The 25,972-nt window shown below is 43.5% G+C and overlaps 1 protein-coding gene across 3 annotated transcripts in view; it reads left to right on the top strand.

Annotated features, from left to right (window-relative positions):
• DPF1 (double PHD fingers 1) overlaps nt 1–25,972 on the top strand; it is a 504,909-nt gene that overhangs the window by 401,245 nt on the left and 77,692 nt on the right. For all 3 annotated transcript variants that reach the window (XM_085625765.1, XM_085625764.1, XM_085625763.1), the window contains exon 8: nt 8,877–8,996. In XM_085625765.1, coding sequence (XP_085481891.1) covers nt 8,877–8,996 — 120 coding nt within the window. The remainder of the gene's footprint in view (nt 1–8,876; nt 8,997–25,972) is intronic.

The following is a 25,972-nucleotide window of genomic DNA, read 5'->3' as shown; positions in this document are numbered from 1 at the left end:
TAGGACACTGCACAGCTAAAGACTGTCAAGAGTGGCAACATTAAAATCTGGGTCTGGGACACCGAACCAACTCGTTATAGGACATTGCACAGATAGAGAGTATCAAGAGAAGGAAACCAAAATACTCTCCTTGTGTCTAGCGTCAAAAGGGTGTTACCCCATTAACTACAATCTGCTGTCTTCTTTTCTCATTCCTGACCTTCTCAGACTGAATTCAAGGAATAAATGGTTTGGTAAGCAAATATTTCCAGAAAATTGCCCACCTGGTCAGTGGCTACATGAAACATTGTATCCACCTCAAACGAGAAACTGTTCTGTTCAATGTGGGATTTTCAGTCAATCACATAAGGTCATCACTAGTTGCTGCCTTATTCATAGGGGCAGTGGTAGAATCATTTTCCCCTTCAGTCTTTATTCATACTTTTGAGTTGTGAGTCCATTTTCAAATACACATGCCTATCATGGCTTGCTGGGTGCAGATAGTAGGTTATGGCCAAATATTTATGTGCCTATAGCGCTTCAATTGGGCTTGCAATTGGATCAGAGAAAAACGCACAGTTACATGTGGATTGCAGCTTTGCAGACATACTTTGAACTCTAGATTATTGGTGTATCCACCAAAAATCTCTTGTACACCATACCCTTTCTCCTGCCACCAACAAACTCTTGTATGTCTACCGTGTCAATAAACAGTTGGTATTCCACTCATCTGCAAGTGCAGGTTAGTCATTAAGATGTAATTCTGACAGGAGCACTTCTTTGTATGCTACTCAGTGCGTAAATTGAGCCGGTGGTTGCTTGTCACCTTTTGTGTGTTTCATGCACTGCCCTAAGTGGCATGGGTAGGCCTAGACCTGGGTCCCATGCTCACTGTGCCACTGGAACCAAGCTGTACCCAGCTGATGAGCCCATAGCTAGGGCAAAACCAGTCCTGGGTTGCTTGTGTTCCTTTTTAGGGAGGACCTGGCTGGGCAGTGTGGGCTGGACTGTTCCCATGTGGAACAGGGTCAAGACTGATTTGCATATGGCTGAGTCCAAACTGAGGTCGCATGGTGAGCAAAACAACTATATGTAGGAGTTCTACCCCAAACTATTGCTGTGATTAGACTTAGTACGAGCATCCTCCCATCACCTTTTGTGTGCTTCAATATTTTGGTACCACATTCTTTTGATCTTAAAAGCCTATTGAACCTGCCCTCTTGTGACATGAAAGGGCTTCTAGATTCCACTAGGAGTACACAAAGTCATATGATCCTGGAAAAAAGGTCTAAAACGTCTCTCTTTCTCAGTGGGTAGTGTGCTGTACAAGAATGATACTCTGTGTGGTGGCTTCATTCTCAGACTGTATGAGTATTGTAAGAAATTGGATTGGTGGTTGACTGGAGTGTGAGTCCTGGTCAAGTAGCCACCACAATCCTTGTCAGGGTAAGGCACAAGCAAACCCCAAATTAACATGTGCTCAACCCCCTGGTAGCTTGGCACAGAGTAGTCAAGCTTAACTTAGAGGCAATGTGTAAAGTTTTTCTGGAACACTTCAAACAGTAACACAGTGAAAACTCATGACAAAAGAAGCCCACAACAGTATTAAAAAAATTGAGTGCTTTTTAATAAATAAAATGGCCAAAACAACAAAAATCCAATTAGTAGAACTGGAGCTATTGAATTTGAAAGTTTTTAGGGAAAGAAGCGGCAGAAAGCACAATGAGCCAACCATGGATATCTGGTCGTGCCAGACCAGGACCAAGTCACAAATTCAGGCCAACCGCGATGGAGGGCAGGCCAACCACAGCAGTCCTTCTTCTTGGCAAAGTATCCACAGGTCCAGAAGTGTACTGAAGTGGTGGTGTCTTTATAATCCGACTTCACCATAAGTTCGGATTTTAAATTGGGATTCCAGAGACCAAACTTGGTGAGTGTAGAAGGGATCATCTCGGTACTGAAGAAGAAGCCAGGGGAGGGCTTCAAAACATGTAGACAGACATAGGAGGGACTGCTCATTAAAGGCAATATACCTCCAACCCTGTTTCCCCACTTTTAATAATGCCAGCTCAAAGGAATATTAAAGTTTTTTAGTCCAAAGAGCCAGGTATTTTTTAATTCACTCTTTCATTCACCCCTGACCCTTCCACTCACACTCCTACACGACACATAGTCTTGTTGTTTCAAAAATTGTGCTCCCACGTAGCCGTAGGTCGTAGCACGCTCCGTTCCACAGCGGGGTGGGAAGACCCCTATGATGAAGCATGACACCAAGGGCCCTTTTGGTGTGTGAGGTGTATTTTAACAAAACTGTGTGTTTTTCCCACCACTGTAGGAAGCACACTTAGTCTGGGAGGACGCGGTTCCGCATTTATCTATGGGTGGATCTCTATGTTTTGTACATGTTAAGGTATTCTACGAGGCAATCCAATGCTTTTGGAGTTACATCTAAGGCATCTTTAAAGTTTTCCAAAAGCACCTTTCTGTTCAGGTAATCTGCAAGAGAGCCACTGGGGCACCATGCTTGTTCTGTTAAGGTTAAATCATCTTCAGTGTTTACAAAAGCATGTTTAGGATTATGCAGTGAAGGTCCAGACATCATAACTAGTTTTCCAAAGCATGCTTCTAATGGTGTATTCTGTAAGATAGTCATAATGTATGATTACTCCAGTCAGAGAGAAGGAAGGCAGGGCCTTAGTGTTTGTTAATTCCCCTTCACAAATTACTCATGAGCTTGGGAATAGTTTCCAGTGTATGGAAGAAGGGATCTGTGGCTGTAAAAATATCAACAAGTTAGCCACCAAAGTCATATTCCTCTTCTTTTATTTGAATTGCTTGCCTTTCATATTCTCATGCCTGCATATACATTTCATTTTGCTAGATGTAGAAAAAATAAACAGAGAAAAGGGAGGTCGGATAAGAATGTTAAGGGTTATGAAGACCTAACTAGTGGTATGGTGATTGGTGGCGTGTGTTCAGGGAGGTTTAGTGGACTAACATTACATACATTACTTAGGTGAGTAACATTCTTGTTTCCACTGTCTGTTTGGATTTATTGTGATAGATGTTCCAGTGGCAAACAAGCATTCCTCTCAAACACAGGAAAATCACAAAAACATATCAAAACGGTCATTCCGATAATGCCATCCTCAAATGACAAGTTCTTGTCACCACCAACTAAATCAGAAGAAACAAAAAAAAACCATTCTTGGATAATGTTGAAACTGTATTCTGGCATCTCCTGCAAGTCAGAGCATTTGATATTTATGCATGTCTTCCATGATTCCCTTGCTCTATCTGAGGCATCCTTAGGTGAGCTGTTTTCATTTTGTACACAGTCTTGTGACGTGGTTTGATACAGAGGTGACCATCTCAAGTCCATCAGGTACTGCCTTACACAGCGAGGACCTTTGCTTCATTGCAGATAATGACACAGGAGCAAAAATGTCTGGGGATATGAGGGAGTGGCTGTTGATTTATCCTATTGGGTATTGATGTGGTGAATGAACTTTTGATATGGTGGCAGGGGTCAGTGTTAAAGTTGCATAAGCTAGTTATGACATAAGGGGCTACTGATTTACTTGGGGGTGCTATTAATTTGATTAGTGATGCCAGTGATGTGGTGGAATGGCTCATAATTCAGTGGTGGCAAGGTGTTGTGATATTTTAGAGAATCTCCAGTGGTATGTACAGTGCACTTTTGCTTTTATATTAGGGTCTAGCAACATTATACAGAAGTGAGGAGGAAAAAGAATAGAAATGGAGAAGGAAATCAGCAAAGAGATAGTGCAAGAAACATAGTTGTTCTCCATTGAGAACACACACAGCGCTAATTATTATGGATAGGAAAATCTATAAGCAATTGATGAGTCGAGGGACACCAGTGAGATATGAGGCCTGACCTCAAGGCATGACCTCACCACGTGGATCTTTCTTCATATGATGAAACACAGGAAATATGGTGGGGAATTGGGGTAATAGAACATAGCCACTCTGTTGGAAGGATGAGATGAAGGACCAGTGCAGGTGACAAAGGTAGGCAAGAGTGTGAAAGGGTAGCACCTGTGCATATTTTGGGGGAGTTGCCAACCAAAATAAAGAAGTAGAAATACAAGTAAAAATATGCATTGGAAGACTGTGAGATTAGAAGACTGTCAGAGTAAAAAGTAAGCAAATGAATAATTAGAAAACTAACACAAAGTGGCAGACAGCTGGGTCTTACAAGACAATATACGACCATATGGAGTGAAAAGAATAGAGAGACAGAGCGAAAGAGATTGGAAAAGGAAATTAAAAAGGGGTGAAAAACTTTGTGTGTTGGGATCAGAAAGAGGATAACACAATAAACATAGATTGTAAAGCTGAGACCGACATATAAATTGTGCGAAACTGTCTGTGTAGGACTGTGTCATAAATAAGTAAAGCACAGCGAAGAGAACGAACAGCCAAGGGGGTTCAATGATTGCTGGCAAACTGAGAGTGACAAGGACATGAAACCAGAGATGGAAGAAGGCTTTATCAGAGGGAGCCGTGACATACACGAGACCCATGCAGGTCAGATTACAGATCATTCAGTCACACAGCTGTGTCCCAATAGTTATTTCAAAGAGGCCTTCCACCACAGAGAAATAAAGAGAAAACATGCAAAAAAAAAGCAAGGTACCCCAAGGTTAAGGCGCAAACTTGAACCATAGAGCTGAAACTGAGTCAGAATGGATTGAAGCTCAGTCTGAGAGGCACACTGAAAACCTTAATTTGGTAACTTGGGGTTCCATTCTGGGTGAAAGGAAGGAGACACTTTTTTCAGACTGCAAGCCTTTGAAATTTGAAGATATAAAAAGTACAATCCAAACTGCACAGAGTTGTATTTAGGGATGATTGAGGAAACTGGGCGCTTAAAGGGGACTGGACACTACAAATACATCTCCAGTGGGGTTTGAGACCTCATATCTGGTCAGAGAGAGCCCGTACCTTTATGGTATGCCCTTATGATATTGGAAACAGCATATCGCATTACAGAAATCAACCATTCGCTACATCAATCTAACCACTATCTGGCATTGGTAGCATAAGTAAGTAGATGTGTAATTGAGAATAGTAAATATGTGCATATCACGACAATGTAGTCGTAGGTGATGTTATGGATGCAATATTTTTGTACGTCAATCTTAACGTCATTGATATAGTGATGTATAAACAGGTAGACACAAGAGCACTGGTGCTGAGAAATGGGTGGGCATCAACTGTCATGGAAAAGATATGTTTCTGGCTGTGATACATCATTTGCACAGTCCATATGTAGAAATACCAACTAGTCTGTTGAGGCTCTCTTGCCAGCTGAGTTGACACTTTGTTTGACTTTGTCTTGCTGAAGGACAGAAGGTATGCCATAAATGATACTCTGTAAACCTTTATCTGTAAATGAGGCACTCAAATTGTTCATGCTAATCCTTTTCAATGCCATCCTGTCTGATTTACATTAAAGTGAACCTCTGTGTGCTACCTGAACTAGAGTGTACTCACGGTTTTTAATTGGATCAAGGTAGGTGTTGCCGTCCCCATTCAATTCATCGTCTCTTCCCCACATGTCTTCTCATTGTGATTTTTTTTTAAAATGTATCTACAGGACGTCAAGTACCATAATGCATTGGGTTGTGAGTGGATGAAAGCTTACTTTGCCCTCTCAAAAACTATTCTCTGTGGTTTGTTAATTCATGACTCATGTTGATCTGAAGCCTGCCATGTTGTTTGTTATTTACATTAATACTTTTGGTTGGGTGAGTTGTAGGGCCCACATTGTCCATAGAAAAAGCCTGACAGGGAACTGCAGAAGCGATTTAAGGTGTCTTTGTGATTAATCTGAAGGTAGACTGGCGTCTTAAACCCCTTGCACATTTCCACAGTCCACCATAACATTTCTCTAGGTGGATTCTTCTGCACTGCCACAAAGCGGTCTCTGCCACCACTTTACTCTTTAGTATCTCTCTAGGCATTATGGCCCATCTCCCCAGCAAAGCTCTGCTAATCTCCACAGTCTACATCACTAATTCTCAAAATAGTCCAGTCTCCTCAACGGCATCTCCATAAGTTTTGCAGTTACTCCTCTTCACATAGCTCTGCAAGTCCCACCACACTGCTCCATCATATCACCGGGCATTATAAATCAGCACCTTTACGTACCTTTGCCAGTGCCCACCCCCCCATTCTACTTCAGAATCTTTCAAATGGTCAACCTGCTCACTGACACAGCTGTTCCTGTACACCAGAGTATGCTTTACTACCTCACTGGGCATTGTGGTCTTCCTCCTCCACGCAACTGTGGAAATACACTACAGTCCTCTACAGCAACTCCCCGAGTATTACAGCTCACCGAAACAACTCTGTTATTGGGCCATACCTTTCCATCATCTCCATAAGCATTGAAAATCAGCTTCTCCACACATCTCACCCAAGTGCATCCCAACATTTTCTTAAACTGACATTTTCTGCTCATCCTCACGGCCATGCCAGGGCACCATAGTCCACTACGGCATCTCATTGGTACTTTAATCCCGTTCCCCATTACAGCACAACCAATGCACCAGAGTTCACTCTAGTATCACCACTCAAGAATAACAAATCATATCTCCCACAGAGCTCTTCCACCACAGAGTAGATTTGCATTTCCCATGTTGTCTAAATGTACCCTCAACCCAGATAGACACCTCTCACCTGACCCTATTTTGATGGTTTCACCTTCCTAAAATACCTTTCATACACTTTAGTGTATACACTCTGAGAACCTTTCTCACTGTCCCAAAAATATATAACGTCCATTGATTTCAACAGGGTCTCCTTCCAAAACCATACAATTTCACCCTGTCATCAGAGACTCAAAAGATTGAGAGGTATGCCAAGACCAAATAGGTGTCTATATAGTAATGTGGATGTGTAGCCAGGCTCGAAGAGAAAACAGCTTCAGCTTTCCCTTATGTCAAAGTGGTGACCTGCAAAGACTCCATCTTACTCTTTGTTTTGCCAAAGGGAACTGAGTATCAGTGGGACTTGCATAGCACTCATAATGAAGGTTATAACTTTGAGACTTCCATAGTCCAAAGTGCAATGTTTCGTGGGGCATGTCTGGTTCACCCAACACTTGAAATTTAGGATTCTCTACCATACCAATCTGGTCCATAACATCCTAACAGCACATGACAAACCATTTAAGCTTTTTGCTCCATTTAAATTCAACTCTCAGCGCTTTGACCCTGAATGTGGGCTGCTTAGGAGCTGCCCAGATAACCCACAACAGAACATACCATATATAAGAGCTGAGAATCCAGGAGGTATACACTTCCATCAATTGTAAGGCCAACCATAATAGTTATCTCTGTGGCATACACACTTCAATATATAGACCAAATACCTTCCTCCTCCCTCCACCCCTTATAGCCTTCACCCAGTCATAGGTCATCATTTAATGAAACAGGAATATTTATCTTCATATAAGTAGTTGCTGCTTTCAAAGGATGAAATGCTAGATACACATCCAGAGTCCACGGTCACATCCTTTCCACATCTGCTGCTACCCTAGCTAGATACCACATACGCTGCAATCACATAGACTAAAACCCCACTGTCCTTCAGAAGAGTGCACTGTGTCCCCCACCCCTACCTACACAGGGTGTACTTCTTTCAGAGGAGCTTGTCATATCTGTGGGTGTGATCTCTTGGCTGACAGTGACATTAGAACTTGCCATTTATTTGCTGACCTAAATCCTGCTGATTCCTCTAAGGCGTTCCTGGCAAGGGAAGATTTCCACAGTGTCTCTTCTCACCTACACCCGCTTAGGGCTTCACAATGCTACCCTCTACAACATCATCAAATTTCAAAATAGGCACCTTTCTTTGGTTGGGGCAACCAGTTGTGTCACAAAATGAGATTGAGAGGTAGCAAATTTGACAGGGCACATTTAATGGTCTTTTCTGCCCTATCAGAGCAAATGTGGTACAGCTGAAGCTACTACCTGAGCAGCATTTGGAAGAGCTTGTTTTTTTCACAAGGCCACCCCTTTCCATTGCCACAGGCTTTAGAGGTATTTAACAATTCGGATGTAAATTTTAGCACTGGTTGACATTTTGTGAATTTCGTTCTAACACACATTTTACGTGCAAATAACTATCTGTCTCATCCTATCTATCCTGTTCTTACCCTCTATGCAGTAACCTTTAATTGGGCCCAGCACTAGATCTGCACAGTGGTAGCATTTGTGTACCTTTCCAAGACCTTTTTGAAATCTCATTGCCATTTGCCATACCATGCCTGATTGAAGATGGATCAATGTATGCAAGTGCATTGACAAGTAGAGCATTCCAGTAGTGAGTGCACAAACACAAAGTGACTACACTAGGCATTTATGTCACTGCCATCACACAGACACTGCAATGGTTTGTACCTACTGGAATTTGGGGCAAACAAATTAACGCTTTTGAGCCACGTGTTAAAGTCAACACTAGGTTGATTTGGGGAATTCATATGACCTCGGTCTCCCACAGGTTGCGTGTCTATAAGGAAATTTCAAGCTTCTCCATCCATTTTCCTTAGTATTAACATGACATTTTCTACACCCACAAACCACCTGTCAGTCGTTGCCAACTAGCATCTGTGAAGAGGGTATGGGTGAAACCTAGTAAGCACCTAATGCACGACAACTAATGACAAATGTCTAAAAATGAAAAGAAAGCAATTTGAGAAGTATTTAAGGGCACAAGAACTTTCATCTCCATCCAGTATCGCACCTCATTTATATCACCATGCAACATTCATTTCTGCTGGGTGGGTGTTAACATTATTTAAAAGAAAGAAAACAAAACACTACCTCCAAAATCAAGTGTGCAATTTTATTGCTGTTTTACAGCTAAGAAAGCTCCAGACGGCACAGTCATTCCCAATGGGTATTGCGATTTCTGTCTAGGCGGCTCAAAGAAGACTGGCTGTCCAGAGGACCTCATCTCCTGCGCCGACTGTGGACGCTCTGGTAATGCTACTCTCACTCGCCCTCCACTTGGAGGGTCTGAAGCACCACTAATAGGGAGCTCAACAGAGCTGTTGGGTTGGGAGGAGGAGAGCTAATGTAGTGGGTGTACCGGAGGTGTTCAAGGTGGAGAACAATAGGGTGGGTGTGTGGGAGGGAAGAGGGACATGCATGTTAAGCCTCTGGAAGGGGCTATGATGATTTGTGATGCACTCTCGATCCCAATGCATTCTGGTACTTGCATTCCTGTTTTTATGAAGTCAGTCTTTACCCGCCGGTGTCTCTTTCAGGTGAAATGAGTACACATGAAATCAGAAAAACTTTCCCTATTCCCCATACTAGTTTAGTGTGCCAGAGGGCTCTAGCCTACAGTCTTGGGCACTTGGAGGGTGTTCTCTTTTTAGATCTAGAGCAGTGCATACAGAATTATGAGGATGGGCGTTCTTGAGTGGCAAATCTGGGTGTCTGGCACTGTCTGGATTATAAGTGTGTTAGGAGAATCTCCCCTTTTTCAGTATAACTATCTTCTTTCTAGTATTTGTATGCTTCTTTTCTAATTGTTTTTTTATCTCATTGATTTTTTGTATGATGTATTAATGTTGGCTTCGAAGGTGTGTTTTGCACAAAAAAATCACATTGAAGAATATGATGGTTGTTCCAGCCGTGGGGGGTGTTTTGGTGTTCTCTAAGCCCAAGTGTTATTGGTACCTGCCCAATTAATTGCAACCTAGATCGTTGGTTTTGCACTTGTCTGATGTGGTGTGGAACTCATTGATTTGTGGCTCAACATGTCAAGAAATTGAAGGGGCAAGATATATCAACTTATCAGAAATGTACATATGCTCCTTTAGATAGAAAAGCTGAGCCCACTTGAAATTTAAATTGACATGCATTTAACTGGATGATAGTTGGAAGAATCACAGAAGGGAACTGGCAATTTTCTGATTTAAATTGTCAGTAAGATGAGATTGGACTCATCAAATGAAAGCCTCTTGTAGTATTAGCCAACCTACCAACACTTTCTTAAATAGACTGTTTGGTCAGGCATACCGAAATATTCATGCTAATAGCTTTTCTACTTGAGTTTGCTGTGCACTCGCTGCATAATTAGGCTTCTTGAAGCTCCCCAACGCTTTAGGTTTTGCTGCCAGGGCTTGCATCCATGACATTTTTTTCTCATCATCCATAAAAAGCAGCTATTCAATAAACAATCCAGTGTGCTAAAACATATATGATATTTCCCAGTGAGGATTTCAAGGTTGGCCTTTGAAAGTTCTAGTTAAAAAACATCTCATCAGACATTGTTCCTTCTCCCTTAGAGAAGATCCAGAATGCCAGGCGGACTGCTTATATTGCTTGCAGAGACAGTCATACGTCTAACTTTACTGGAAGTGTTGGCACGGCCAACACATTACTGCCTTAAAAGCTCCATCTCTAATGTAGTACACTTGGCTAGCATTTGAGTACCATAGTTCAATACCATTCCATGGAGTAGCATTTTGGCTTTCTGCCTCGTTTCATAGTTGAGGTATTTGCAAATGCACCATACAGGCATGACCAGTTTTGTCATATCATTAGCTGATGATAGTTTATCACACTAAGGTGGTGGTCACTAAATATATAATTGCCGGGAAAATGCGATGCCATTTGCTCGAAGAACTGAGAACTGACACAAGTCCTTACCAGCTATTTTCAGAGAATTTAGCAGGCCTCTGCTATAACATAATATCTATTTGCTCTGCTCATAAAAACATTGACTGTCAACAGAAAAGTGCCTAAAAAACAAGATATTGTCACACACATATACAAAATAACTGGGGAAGGTCTAGACACCCTCATCAGCGTCTACTAATGAAGGAACAATCCTGTTTGGCTGAGATCTTTAAAATATTTATCGCTATTCAACTGTCTTCTACTCTTCAGACTCTCCACCTCTGCTACGGCATTGAGCCCAGCTTCCACACGAACCTGTGGAAATTTATCTAGGCAACATTTTGAAAGACTATTTTCTTCCTAGGATTGAGGTCATATCTGTACCATCATTGTACTTATTTTTCCGAATCATCGACCATACAAAGTTTTGTTCTTGCCCAGCCACACATTTTGGGCTTTGCAGCACAGCGCACAACTGTTGCACATTCTTTCGAGTTAAGCTTGGCACTTTGTGCTCCAAACAGCTTCTGCCCCTTTTGGTATGCCCATACCTAGCTCCTTTGAAGGGATCGTTGAATCTTAATGAGCAGCATTGTACATGTATTCTCATGACACTCAGCAGCACCTAAGACTGCAGGACCTCTCTGCATACAACAGCAAATTGGGCCCTGCGTGGCAGAAAAAAAAAGGTTGAATACACCAAAACAAACTCCACCTTTCAAAGACAGAGATTCTTCTTGTGGCCATAACTGTCAGTTCTGGCCTTCCCTTAATCAGGCCAACTGGAGTCCCGTCAGAACCTATGAATCACACTCTGTTCCAAGCTGACCTTCATTTCCTAAGTCAAAAACATAATGTCAAATGCCTTTTCACCTACTACAGGGACTGTTCCTCATGCTGTCCCTCCCCCAACAGATCGCCCTGGTCAATGCTCAGCCTATATATCAACAGAACTTGTGTAATTCCATCTGCACAGGGCTACCTGCCAAAACAGTCAGCAAACTACCAAGGGCTATGAATCCTGCTTCGTACCACACCCTCTAGAATGTGCCATTCTGACCACAGCACCCTAGCACTGAGTTAGTTAATGAGTAAGGAACCACCCTCATTTGCAACAGTCTACTATGGTCACAGGGCTTTGCACAGATGAGCCCCGACTCACCTTTACAAGTTCTTCAGGAAATGCTAGCCGACTAAATGCCCAAAGTCAGCATCCCTGTGTCTGCTTGCCATTCAGCCTGGAAAATACAAGTTGTTCTGTGAAATATTCCTCCTCTTTCAAAGTTCCACTCTTTTGACCTTCCTACCCAATTGACTTAAACTTTAAAAGTTCTGCATATTCAGGGTACAACTGAAAGCCCACCTGTTCTCAATAACCTCTACCAACACAGCATCGCTTCATGGCAAACCAAGCATGGATTTAGTTTTCCACCAACTACAACACTTTCAAATTGCTATCAAGGGACCCAAGCGCTATGTTCAAGCCCCAAAATAAATGTATTAAAATAAATTGTGTGCAAAGAAGCCATATCGGTGTTTTAGCCATTGCCAGCATCCACAAGCAGCACCGGGGAACCATAGCTCTTAATGGCTAATCCATTCCTATAAAAACCACATTGAATACCATTCAAAGTAACATTATGATAGATAAGCAGTTGTTGGAACATTCCACAGCCTTTATATTACTGAACTATCAAAATATCTGTAAGCTGTAACATTGTCCTGAAGAGGGTCTCACTTATTATTTATTATAGAGACCGAAACGTCAAAGTTTCTCTGCTACTCGCCTCTGCAATAATAAGACTTTGCTTGTCATCATATATGTGATCTCTTCTCCAAGTGGCTTATCATAGGATTTTTTACCTTTTGCAAGAGTAGATCAGCACTGCCTATGACCTTATTATCGACTGTGCTATTTAGGACCATTATGGGTCATTCTGGTGTTGGGTGGTTGACATTTTGTAGCCCCCTTCTTATTATGTGATTATATGTGCCATTTGTAATGTTCATTTGTTGTGTCCGTAGAACATTTGTGTTTTCCTGTGCGCCCAGCTGTCAAGCTGTTCTTTTTTCTTTATCACTACATTTTTGCATTTAATATACGTTTCTTTAAATTACTGAAATATTTATATGGCCTAAGGATTAATCCTTAAGTAATGCAGTGAATGATCCCCTTGTTAGCTCCTTTTTGTTCTGTACATTGATAACAGGGCATGAACGTGCGCGGTCGCATGGCACGGTAAAAAATCAGTGTATTAAGGTTAAGACTTGCCAGGCATGCTTGCAATTACAGGTTATTTTAACACTGCATGAAATGGGAAGCTTTCACCAATGCTATAATTGTTAGTGAATTAGCATGCTCATACTGTTTCATTCCTAGTTATAATGCAAACACGTTCCTCGACAATGGTGGGTTCTAGTACACTTGCTTTTGTTCAGATCGTGGCTTTCCTTTATGTCTTTCTGAAAGCAGGTTTTGGGCAAATGACCAATTTATTTATTTTTTATTCATGAAGTCTATAGTGATCCTCCCACTGCTTCTCGCCCACAGTTGTGTGTACAAAGACCCCCTTCTCCCTGAGCATTGTACATGATCCCAGGCCACCTTCATCTCCTTGTTCACGGGAATGGTATGCATGTTAAGGGTTAAGGAGTGAAATTGTCAAAGACTGCCAGTCCATGGCATGCAAACTTGGAAGGAAGGTGAGAGAGAAATGCTCAGTGCTCTAAAAAGACACGGGTCCGCCATGGTTGGGCCCTGGCTTAGCCAAAAACATGCACATTGAACAAGGGCCCGTCATTCACCGGCTCAAGAAAAATAAAAACATCTATCTACATGTCTGTTACATGCTTGTGCTGTAAATCCATGTCACCGGAAGTCCCTTCTCTGAAAAGTTTCCTTGTCAAACTGATTTATTGCTTTTGCCCCTGGATAAAGGTGCTATATAAACTGCTAAATAAAATATCCTGCTGATTTTCAATATGCTTTGTCCAGTGAGATCTAATTTATGAATAAGTCAGACACAAGTTGCTATTTCACATTTAATCATTACATAGACCTTGCCTTGTTTAAAGGCTTCTCAAGCCACACCCATTTTAGGGCCCCACCATTTTAGGTCAAGCCTGGGCAGCGCATGCGCTGCTCTGCGAGCCATGCTGTATTGGAGTATGTACTTGAAGCCCCGCCCACTCTCCGCCCATATATGTCATTGGCTTTTGTCATTGTCCTTCGTAAATGCTGCCTTCTGATTCCTTATTAGGCTTGTTAGTCCCTCCTTAGTACCGCTTTGTCTTCATTTGTAACCTCCCATGAGGACTGGCCCTTTTACTTCGGTTTTTACACAGTACGTCTTCTTCAGTCTATAAGCACTATTTTCTTCAATGAGTTTCTCTTACTGCAGGAGGGTCTTTCTTGCGCAGTTATGCCCACCAGGGGTGGGTTCAGTGGACAGTTCTGTGTAACATGAAACTTTTAAGATATTATTATTGGCTCCTTTCAGTTTGTTCTCCAAGAAGCTCATAAAGATGATCTCTTGCAGTGGAAGGACATGAGACAAAGACAGTTAGAGAGATGATGAGAAGGATGGTGAGAGCATGGATGGATAAATGCAGAGATGGGTGGATGGAGTGAAGAATGGGTGATGGATGTATGGAGATATGGATGGCTGTTGGATGGATGGAGAGAAGGATGAATAGATGGAGAGAAAAGATAGTGATGTGTGAAAAGAAGGAAGGTAATATGGCTGGATGATGGATGTAAAGGAAAGATAAAAGAGAATGAATGATAGTTAAAGAGAAAATGATGGATTGAAGGATGGATAGGTGGGCGGAAGAGCACAGTGAAAGGAGGGAAATAAAGGATGAAAGCAAGTTGGAAAAAGACTGAAAGAAGGATGAAGACAGGAAAGACAAATGACAAAAGGAAGTATGGAGAAAAAGGAGGGGAAAAAATTAAGAATTTTAAAAATCCCTCAAAAGCAGTCTCCAAAACATTGTCGGGTTCGACTGCCTCATCTGCCTCAAGAGCTATTTGAAATACAGTTCAAAGTTGGGGGTATTTTATTTTCCTGGCTACTCATCTGCCTCAAGAGCTATTTGAAATACAGTTCAAAGTTGGGGGTATTTTATTTTCCTGGCTACTCATCTGCCTCAAGAGCTATTTGAAATACAGTTCAAAGTTGGGGGTATTTTATTTTCCTGGCTACTCATCTGCCTCAAGAGCTATTTGAAATACAGTTCAAAGTTGGGGGTATTTTATTTTCCTGGCTACTCATCTGCCTCAAGAGCTATTTGAAATACAGTTCAAAGTTGGGGGTATTTTATTTTCCTGGCTGCTCCCTTGTCTAACTAGAATGAAGATTAATTACAAGATACACTCATCTCGTTCTCATAAGCTCAACTTCGCTTATTTGGTGTCAGTCCAACCATTCGGGGAAAATAAATAAAGCATCTGTTGAAATATTCTCAAATTTCAGTGAGAAAGACTAGGGCATTTGTGGAAATATCTGAGAAGACGAATATTAATGTTTCTCACTATTTTCTATATTCCTTTTTACAGAATATTTAGAAAGGTAAATGGAATAAATAATGCCTCTGCCCCCCCCTTGCACATATTTTTTTCTAAATTTCTTTTTGGGCGTTATGACGGCCAGGTTCGCTTTCTCTCATTTTTACTGTATCAGGATACTTGTTTTTCACCTTTCCTGTTTCCAAAATGTGCAGGAAACTTAAGACAGCTGCATTTTCTACTGGAAAATCTAACGATTTGTACTCCTCCTGCCTATGATGCTCTTGTCCTGTTTCTACCAGTGTTCTGGGGGCTAAAGATGATATTTTAGATAAATGGAGGGAAGGGTCCAGATTTCAGGTTTAGGGCATCAATGGAAAATGTCTTCGACTCTCAGTCTCCAGGTACATGCATCTATAGCACAGCTTTAACTCCCATTTGAGTGTGACCCTAGGCACTATGTTAGCAAAGTAGGATACCTCAGTGGTTATTACTTCCCCGAACAACTTGGAGGCGAAGCACTGAATTTAACCACTGCTGTCTCATCCAATTGATGTCATTGTTATGGAAATAGTAACTCACATCATCATCAGTTTACTTTATTTGGTTTAAAACCTCTATAAATGTTACACACATATAGTCATTGAGCAATGACACTTCATACAAAATGTAAGTAACATCAGTTATAATAAATGTAATTCAAAAACAAGTTACGGCAACATCTTATCCCATAACCTAATAGCAGCACATAGACTAGCATTTGCAATGCAATAGGTCTCGCATTTACGCAAGTTTGAGCTATTGGCAGTGTAAATGACACCGCCTATTATTTATGTGTTGTTTTTTAAAACATAAATAAAAGTCATTGTCATTTACAATGCCAATAGCTTAAACTCTCGCAAATGCGCAACCTATTGCATTGAAAAAGCTTATGTTTACAAGTGCCCCATGCCACGCTTTCACATTAATAGGGGCCACGCCCCTTTCTTTAGACGAGCCGTGGCCACAGTAGGGTGACCAACTGACATTGGTGCAAATTCAGGACAGTGAGTGTAAAAATTCAGGACAAAGGGTCAAAGTTCAGGACACAAATTCAGGACAGGAGGTTAAAATTTCAGGATAATAGATAAGTTTTACAGACACATCAGAGGAGGTTGCGCAATAGTATATAAGTAAGCCCACATATTCACATTTGCAAACCTATCCATCATGTATCCTTCCATCTATCATTTCACTCATCCATCCCTTCATCCATCCTTTCACTCATTCATCCATCATCCATCCACCCTTTCACCCTATCCATCTGTACACTCATCCATTCACTCTTCTACCCATCCATCCATTCACTCATCCATCCAGCCATTTACCCTTTCACCCATCCTTTCACTTACTCATCCATCCACCCAGTCACCCAGTCACTCATCCTTCCACCCATCCACCCTTTCAGACATCCATCCTCCCTTTCTCTCTCCATCGACCCTTTCACTTAGCCATCCTTCCTTCCATCCACCCACCCATCCATCTACTCATCCACTCATGAATCCATCCATTGACCCTATCACTCATCTATCCTTTCTCTCATCCATCTATCCTTTCACTCCTTCACTCATCTATTCATCCTTTTGTCCATCTACCCTCCTTTTCACTCACTCATCCATCCTTACATCCACCCTTTCACTCATCCGTCCATCCATTCACCCTTGCACTTATCAATTCATCAATCCATCCATCATTTCACTCATCCATCCACTCACTCACTCACTCACTCATCATCCACCTTTTCACTCATCCATCCTTTCACTCATCCATCCACCCTTTTACCCATCCAGCTACCCTTCCACCCATACATCCAGCTATTTACCTTTTCTCTCATCCATCCTTCCACTCACTCATCAATACATCCATCCATCCTCTCTCATTCTGCATCTATTCAATCTTTCATTCATTCATTCACCCTTTCACTAATTCATCCAGCCATCCACCCATCCCTTCACTTACTCACTCGCCCACCTTTTCATATTAATTTTGAGCTGAGCCTTTTTGAGAAGAGGCCCATCAAGAACTTCACCCTCGCTGCAGGAGCCATTCCAGGACTGGGGCAGAAGCCACCCAGGGCGGAGACAGGATCCACCACAGGGGGGACAGAAGCCATCACAGGCGGGTTGGGGGGGATGGAGCCATCACTGGGGGGGGCAGGAGCCATCACAGGAGGGGGAACAGGATCCACCAGGGTGGGCACAGGGGTGGGCATGCAGAATTCTAGTATCATCTTGGTCTTTTCCAGGGTGGGGTAGGGCTCCTCGCCCCTCCTGGACAAGACAACGAGAGGACAGGCTCTCTTTCCAAATGTTAGTTTTGCCATCCCCCACTGTGATGTACAGTACTTAAAGGAGATACTCCAAGAGAATTGATTTAACTGATTGTCCTCCATACTTTGTTAATCAGTGTGGGTGCGATTGTGCCATTTCTTTATTTTATTACATTATAGACTGCATGTTTGAAGAACCGAGGTTTGCTTACAAATTAGTAACAGTAATTAAGCTCTGTGAAGAGAACCACGTGCTGCCTCGGGGTAATCAGGGCCTGTTCTAGGATGTTTGGGGCCCTGGGCAGAAAGGGAATGTGTGAGACCCCTCTAAATTGCAGAGACATGATGCATTCAGGGCTGTTTGCATCTGAATAGATGCCCCCCCCTCCTGACGCTGCAACCCCTCCCTCTCAATCACCTTCCAGCATCTCTTAACAGCTCATCAAGGGCTGAAGGTGTGAGGGCTGCCATCCCGCTGTGCCTCTCCAATGCTGCTGGGTATCTGAGCTTTAGTACTGCATCGGAGTCTGTTACACCCGACCTCAACAGCATCGGAGTCAAGCAGGGAGGTGGGTGGAAGCTGTGCCGGCTTTAGGGTGGTGCGACCGGTGGCCGGTTAAAATTACGGACAAATGGCGTCCGTTAAAGAATCCTTCACGGACAACGGACAGACGGCCGAAATTACGGACTGTCCGTGAAATTTACGGCCGGTTGGTCACCCTAGGCCACAGAAAGGTCCGCGGGGGCTATTAAAGTGAAAGAGCAGTATTGGGCGCTTTTACCAAAAAATGAATTTGTTTGTCAAGTTGACAAACAAATGCTTTTTTTGGTAAATGTGCCCCATGCCGCACTTTCACTTTAATAGCAGATGCGGACCTTTCTGTGCACAGCTCGTCTAAAGAAAGGGGCGTGGCTTCTATTAATGTGACAGCGCAGTATGGAGCGCATGAAAACAACCAAAACTTGAAATAGTGGGAAAAAAATCATTCGGGCGTCTGTGCAGCGGGGGGAGGGGGCAAGAAACAGAGCATATTTAAAACTAACAGCTCTGAGGTACTAGAAATCAGTTTTGGCAAATTAACAGTGCCCGCTTCGCACGGCGTCTGTGTAGGGGGATGGGGGGGCATATTTATAGCCGATGCCTATTATGTGAAAGCGTGCACAGCGCACTGCAAATACCTTCCCTAAAAAATGGCTCCCATTGCTAAAGCTGGCGTGCGCTCTTTACATTAATTACCATTAAAGAAAATAGTGCTCACCGATTAGATAAAGCAGACCGTGTAAAACCACAAGTAAAAAGTCCAGTCGTTATGGGAGGTTACAAATGCAAACAAGGTGGTACAAAGGAGGGACTAGTAAGCCTATTCACGAATGAAAAGCAACGTGCTGCCTCGGGGTAATCAGGGCCTGTTCTAGGATGTTTGGGGCCCTGGGCAGAAAGGGAATGTGTGAGACCCCTCTAAATTGCAGAGACATGATGCATTCAGGGCTGTTTGCATCTGAATAGATGCCCCCCCCTCCTGACGCTGCAACCCCTCCCTCTCAATCACCTTCCAGCATCTCTTAACAGCTCATCAAGGGCTGAAGGTGTGAGGGCTGCCATCCCGCTGTGCCTCTCCAATGCTGCTGGGTATCTGAGCTTTAGTACTGCATCGGAGTCTGTTACACCCGACCTCAACAGCATCGGAGTCAAGCAGGGAGGTGGGTGGAAGCTGTGCCGGCTTTAGGGTGGTGTGACCGGTGGCCGGTTAAAATTACGGACAAATGGCGTCCGTTAAAGAATTCTTCACGGACAACGGACAGACGGCCGAAATTACGGACTGTCCGTGAAATTTACGGCCGGTTGGTCACCCTAGGCCACAGAAAGGTCCGCGGGGGCTATTAAAGTGAAAGAGCAGTATTGGGCGCTTTTACCAAAAAATTAATTTGTTTGTCAAGTTGACAAACAAATGCTTTTTTTGGTAAATGTGCCCCATGCCGCACTTTCACTTTAATAGCAGATGCGGACCTTTCTGTGCACAGCTCGTCTAAAGAAAGGGGCGTGGCTTCTATTAATGTGACAGCGCAGTATGGAGCGCATGAAAACAACCAAAACTTGAAATAGTGGGAAAAAAATCATTCGGGCGTCTGTGCAGCGGGGGGAGGGGGCAAGAAACAGAGCATATTTAAAACTAATAGCTCTGAGGTACTAGAAATCAGTTTTGGCAAATTAACAGTGCCCGCTTCGCACGGCGTCTGTGTAGGGGGATGGGGGGGCATATTTATAGCCGATGCCTATTATGTGAAAGCGTGCACAGCGCACTGCAAATACCTTCCCTAAAAAATGGCTCCCATTGCTAAAGCTGGCGTGCGCTCTTTACATTAATTACCATTAAAGAAAATAGTGCTCACCGATTAGATAAAGCAGACCGTGTAAAACCACAAGTAAAAAGTCCAGTCGTTATGGGAGGTTACAAATGCAAACAAGGTGGTACAAAGGAGGGACTAGTAAGCCTATTCACGAATGAAAAGCAACGATTTTGAAAGGACTATAACAGGAGCCAATTGATATATATATATATATAAGGGTTCAACACCAAACATTCCTTAATAATCTGTTTATTGAGGTTCACAGAGGGACTGGTCCACATACAAATTCAAAGCAGAAGAGGAGACAATATATTATATTTCTGTCTTCTGAATAAGATAGGCCAAGCTCCGCATGGTATGAAAAGTGTGACCAACTGGAGGGTACAGCTGGTAAACGCTTATAAAACCTATTGTCTTCTATCTGAAGGAAAGAAGATTCAGCATAACCCTAAACCCCTGCCCCACAAAAACAGAGGGCATATATTTACTGTTATAGGATTTAATAATTTGAGTAAGAGATGTTTTTCCCTCTAGATGCAAAGTTGAACACACATGCCTGAGACTGCACAAAAAGTTTCCGACTGAAAGAGAGATGTGGGACCAACGCTCTGTATTATCAAAAACAACCCCCATATATGAAAAGCCTGAACTTTATTAATTATCTGATTGCTAACTGAAAAGGTTATGGATTGGTAGACTTGGGCCACAGAGCCAATAGTCAAGGTTTTGGAAAAGTTAGTAAAACCAGATAATTTCCGGGCTCTGAGGTGTAGATGATACTGCACTGTAAAAATTCCCATGTATTTTTACTGATGAATATTATCAAGGTATTTTTTACTCTTCTTTATCTGCCTCATGCCTCCACTACTGTACTCAGTAGCCAATTTCAGCTGTCACCCACTACTTCACCTGCACTGACATGCTGCCTTCACCCCTGAAATGATCTACACTACTCTGATATCTTGAGTAAAACAAGTAGCATATCCTACAGGAATTGCTGTCAAGACGCCCACAAGAGGATTGCCTGCTTTCCAATCCAAAGCTCCTGGTTTACCGGGTGCGTTCAGCACCTGGTAGAACTCAGATTTGGGCAGGGTGTTATCCTCTGGGGAAACCACTCCAACTGACTCACAGAGGCCCATTGCTATCTGTGGAATCCTTGACTTCCTAGTTTCTATTTTTTTTTACGTTTTTTGCTTTACTTTTACTGGTCTTTAAAACATTCTGATTATGTTTAACTAATGTATCATTAGATATACGAGATGTGTGTTGGCTTAACTAGTGTTTATACTTTTAAAAGATGTAGTGTCTCCACTGGTTTCACACACTGATGAAATCAGTGCTCACTGCGGTCCAACTCTCTGGCCCATCTGTACTCTATACCCTCCCTACTGCATTATTTGGATGAAATGGAATTTGCACAACTTTTTGGTGGAGCATCACCTCTCTTGTGCCTGTGTGGAAGTGAAAATAAATATCCCTGGCTTCACCTGTGCAGTTTCTCGGAGAAAGAGGTCATCTGCCATTTTGGTGTGGTGGATGGGAAGAAGATCTTTGTTGAGTGTTGCTCCTGTGTGGCAGCGGCAAACACAGAACATGTCCTCTTCTCTTCCTTTGCAGGAATCTGAAGATGAAATCAAGAGGGAGCTGCTGACTGCAACAGGTCCCTGCCCATAAGGATTATTTTTGTAGATCAATTCACCCACTCACAGTTATCCAATAAAACAACAACCTATTGACCTTCGAATAAGGATGTCCACTGCCACATTCCTAACATTCCATCTCTAGGCTATTATCTAAATCGGCCTCCTATCCTTGACTTATTAACCCATTTTCACTGGGAGGTCTGAAATGTTTTCTACTGTTCTGTAAGTTTTTTTCTAAATATTTTGAATTGGTTGTCCTTATCACAAATCCAACATAAATCTGTCTTCACAACAATGGCAGGGAATTGGGGGCGGAGGTCGGGAGGTCATCCTCTTTATACAGCAGTTGCCCATAGAGCACCTGGGTAAGTTTTATTGTGTTCCCATTTTGGCCCATTTCTCTGTAACCTCATCTAACTGCTTCTTCAGAGTGTAATATACTTTACACAATAGCATTCTCAGCGTGTCCTGAGTTTCTTTTCAAGATTCACTATAATATACAAAGTAACACATATCTGACTCACAGTCCTTCAATATAGAATGTAAGCTACCTTTCTCTTATTGCAAAGATATGTAGCTTTATTTCACTTGGTATTTACAATACAAATTACTATTCTATGTGTGTCTCTCATCACCTCCACCTCCAATCAGAATACAGTTAAGCATGTTCTCAATTCCAGGCTCAGATTCTCTGACTTCCATTGGCTTCCTTTTCCTCTCAATATTCTGACCATCCTGTTTCTCATGAATGACCAACTCCTCTTGCAGTATTATCAGTGCAGTATGCAAAATGTTGTCAACATGTCCCTGGCCCAGCTCAAAACACATTCAACCTTGTTGGTGCTTCAAGACATACACAGGAATAAGATCAGCTTCAAGCCTGAAAAACCACTCACATATTGTGCTACCATGTCCAACTGCAATCAGTCCAGGCCTTAGACTAGACATAGTTCTCTTTGCTGTTTGCTGTTTACCTGAAGCTAGGGCAAACTGCAGATTGTTCCTCCCCTACAGACTGAACTTTTAGAAATGTCATATTATGGCAACATGGAGTCATAGAACCTCATCGGACACACCTATAGATCCAGGAAGCAAACATCAACACTCCTAAACCATTCCACTCAATACTAAGAGGAGTTGCAGCCAACGCACCTACATCTACCATCCATTACCATAACTGTATACTGTAAACCATTTAAACAATCTTGCCATGCAATAATTGTTGGTATCTTGGATGACTTTTCCCTCACCAGCCTCTCGGTTGGGCAACAACAGCAGGGATGGCATTAATGCCTACCAACCCTGTGGATCTCTCTTCTTTTCAAATTGGCACTTTGACCAGAGCCCCAGCAAAAAAATCACATAAAACTGCACGTCATGCAAGTTTGCACCAACATTTAAACAGACAAAACAGTACACAAGAACAGTGAACAACAGGTACACCGATTGATGAGATCAATGCAAGTGTTGGTGATAAATGTGTGTAATCACTGTCTGGCTTATTTAGAGAAATTTGGGAAAATGCTCAAATAAAATTTTGCTATTTAGTAAGTACCTAAGAAATGATGGTTCTTTGTCTCTTTCATGCTTCTGGGCTCTAAGATGTAGCTATGATTAAAAGTGAGATCAGATGGCCACCCCGTAAAATGTCCTCTTTAATATTTTCCAAATGTGCTGGTACCTGGCTTAGATAGGCATGGGTCTTAAAGTTAGAGTGACCATACGTCCAGCATTTGCAAGGGCAGTCCTTTGTTTTCAACGTATGTTCAAGGTCAGTGCTTTAAATGGGTAGGTACTGTCAGGTGCTGGGTACTTACTCTTGTTTAATTTGAAAGGGAGAGTACCTGCACTTCTCAGCACTGCTGCAATACATTGAATATAGAGTGCCAGCACTTCTCAGAAGCAAACAGGTACTCTAAATCAAGGGCATAGTGAACCACCCCCTGTACCAGCTTACGTGGGGCTGCTGCTGAGGAATTTTAAATTGTTTTAGGGCCATCCGCATCTCAACCAGCTCCGACGCCAACCTCGCCAACTCCGAACACCTTCACTTCCAGATCCACACCGACCCCAAGACCACACTCAGAGGCACACTCCTCTACAGGCCACCAGGACCCCGCGCAAAATTCAGTGAAGACATCACGGACTTCATCACCCCACACGCGCTCCCCTCCAAAGAATACATCCTTCTGGGAGACCTAAACTTTCACCTCGAAAAGATCAACGACCGCAACACCACCACCCTCGTGGACAACCTCGCCAACCTCGGACTTAAACAACTGGTCACTTCCCCCACCCACATCGCAGGTCACACACTCGACCCCATCTTCACCTCCAGCAATCATGTCTCCTTCAGCCACACTACGGATCTCATCTGGACTGACCACAGCTGCGTCCACTTCACCTACAACAAGCCCAAACCCACCAACCACCTCCAACCAACTCTGCAAAGAAACTGGAACAAAATCACCACGGACCAAATCTCCGCATTACTCCTTCAAAACACCCCAGCCCTCTCTTCTAACGTTAACGAAGCCGCCGCCAACCTCACCCTATGGCTATCCAACACCGCTGATACCTTAGCTCCACTGAAAAAACGTCAAAACAAACCCGGCAACAAGAAGGCCTCATGGTTCAACGATGAGCTTAAGAAATCCAAGAAACTCTGCCGCTCCCTCGAAAAGGCCTGGAAAAAAGACCCTACCACCAGCACCAAGGACGCCTTCAAAAACGCCACCCGTACTCACCACCAACTAATCCGAAAAGCCAAGAAAACAGCATTCAAGGATCGACTTGACAACAACGCCCACAACAGCAAGGAACTTTTCAACATCGTCAAGGAATTCTCCAATCCCTCGGCCAACTCCAACGACATCACCCCCTCTCAAACCCTCTGCGACTCCCTAGCCTCATTTTTCCACAACAAGATTGCAGACATCCACAACAGCTTTGACAACCAACCCGGAAACCAACCCACCCCACCATCTGCTGTACACCTTCCCCCCGTGAACACCCTTAACGCCTGGAACCCAATCTCCACTGAGGACACCATCCGCCTGATGAATTCCATCCACTCAGGATCCCCCACAGACCCATGCCCTCACCACGTCCTCAACAAAGCAGACTCCGTCATAGCACCGCACCTCCGAGACGTCATCAACTGCTCCTTCAACTCCGCTACCTTCCCAGAAGACTGGAAACACGCTGAACTCACTGCCCTTCTGAAAAAACCCACAGCAGACCCCACCGAACTCAAAAATTACCGCCCCATCTCGCTTCTTCCATTTCCGGCCAAAGTCATCGAGAAAGCTGTCAACAACCAGCTCGCCGCCTTCCTCGAAGCCAACAAATCCCTCGACCCCTCACAATCTGGCTTCCGAGCAAAACACAGCACTGAGACCGCCCTCATCGCAGCAACAGACGACATTCGAACTCTACTGGACAATGGAGACACAGTCGCCCTCATCCTCCTTGACCTCTCTGCAGCATTCGACACAGTCTGCCACAGCACCCTTTTACAGCGCCTCAGAAACATCGGGATCCAAGGAAAAGCACTTGATTGGATCACCTCGTTCCTCACCGGAAGAACCCAGAGAGTCCGCCTTCCACCATTCAAGTCCGAGGCCTATGAAGTCATCTGCGGCGTACCACAAGGATCCTCACTCAGTCCCACCCTCTTCAACGTATACATGAGCCCCCTCGCGGCCATCGCACGCCATCACAACCTCAACATCATCTCTTACGCGGATGACACCCAACTTATCCTTTCTCTCACCAATGACCCCAGCACCGCCAAAACTAACCTACACGAAGGAATGAAAGAAGTTGCCGAATGGATGAAACACAGCCGTCTGAAACTGAACTCAGACAAAACTGAAGTACTCATCCTAGGTACGTCCCCCTCTTCATGGGACGACTCCTGGTGGCCGGAAGCCCTCGGAAAAGCACCCATCCCGACGGACCACGCACGGAACCTAGGCGTCATCCTGGATTCCTCACTCTCAATGAACAGACAAGTCAGCGCCGTATCCTCTTCCTGCTTCAACATTCTTCGCATGCTCAGAAAAACATTTCGCTGGATCCCCACCGAAACAAGGAAAACTGTCACCCACGCTCTGGTCACGAGCCGACTGGACTACGGAAACACCCTCTACGCAGGTACTACCGCAAAACTCCAGAAGAAACTCCAACGAATCCAAAACGCCTCAGCCAGAATCATATTAGACATCCCACGCAACGAACACATCTCTGGTCACCTCAAAGACCTCCACTGGCTACCCGTCAATAAGAGGATCACTTTCAGACTGCTTACCCACGCACACAAATCACTCTACGACATCGGACCAGAATGCCTCAACTCACGTCTGTCCTTTTACACCCCCTCCCGCCAACTACGCTCTTCCAGCCAAGCCCTCGCCACTATCCCTCGCATCAACAAGACCACCATGGGAGGCAGATCCTTTTCTTACCTGGCTGCTAAAACATGGAACTCTCTCCCCGCATACCTTCGCCTCAC

The sequence above is a fragment of the Triturus cristatus genome, chromosome 9 (genome assembly GCF_964204655.1).
Source record: "Triturus cristatus chromosome 9, aTriCri1.1, whole genome shotgun sequence".
Lineage (NCBI taxonomy): Eukaryota > Metazoa > Chordata > Amphibia > Caudata > Salamandridae > Triturus > Triturus cristatus.
Note: the sequence above shows the minus strand (reverse complement) of the source record. Positions and strands in the feature narration are given on the sequence as shown.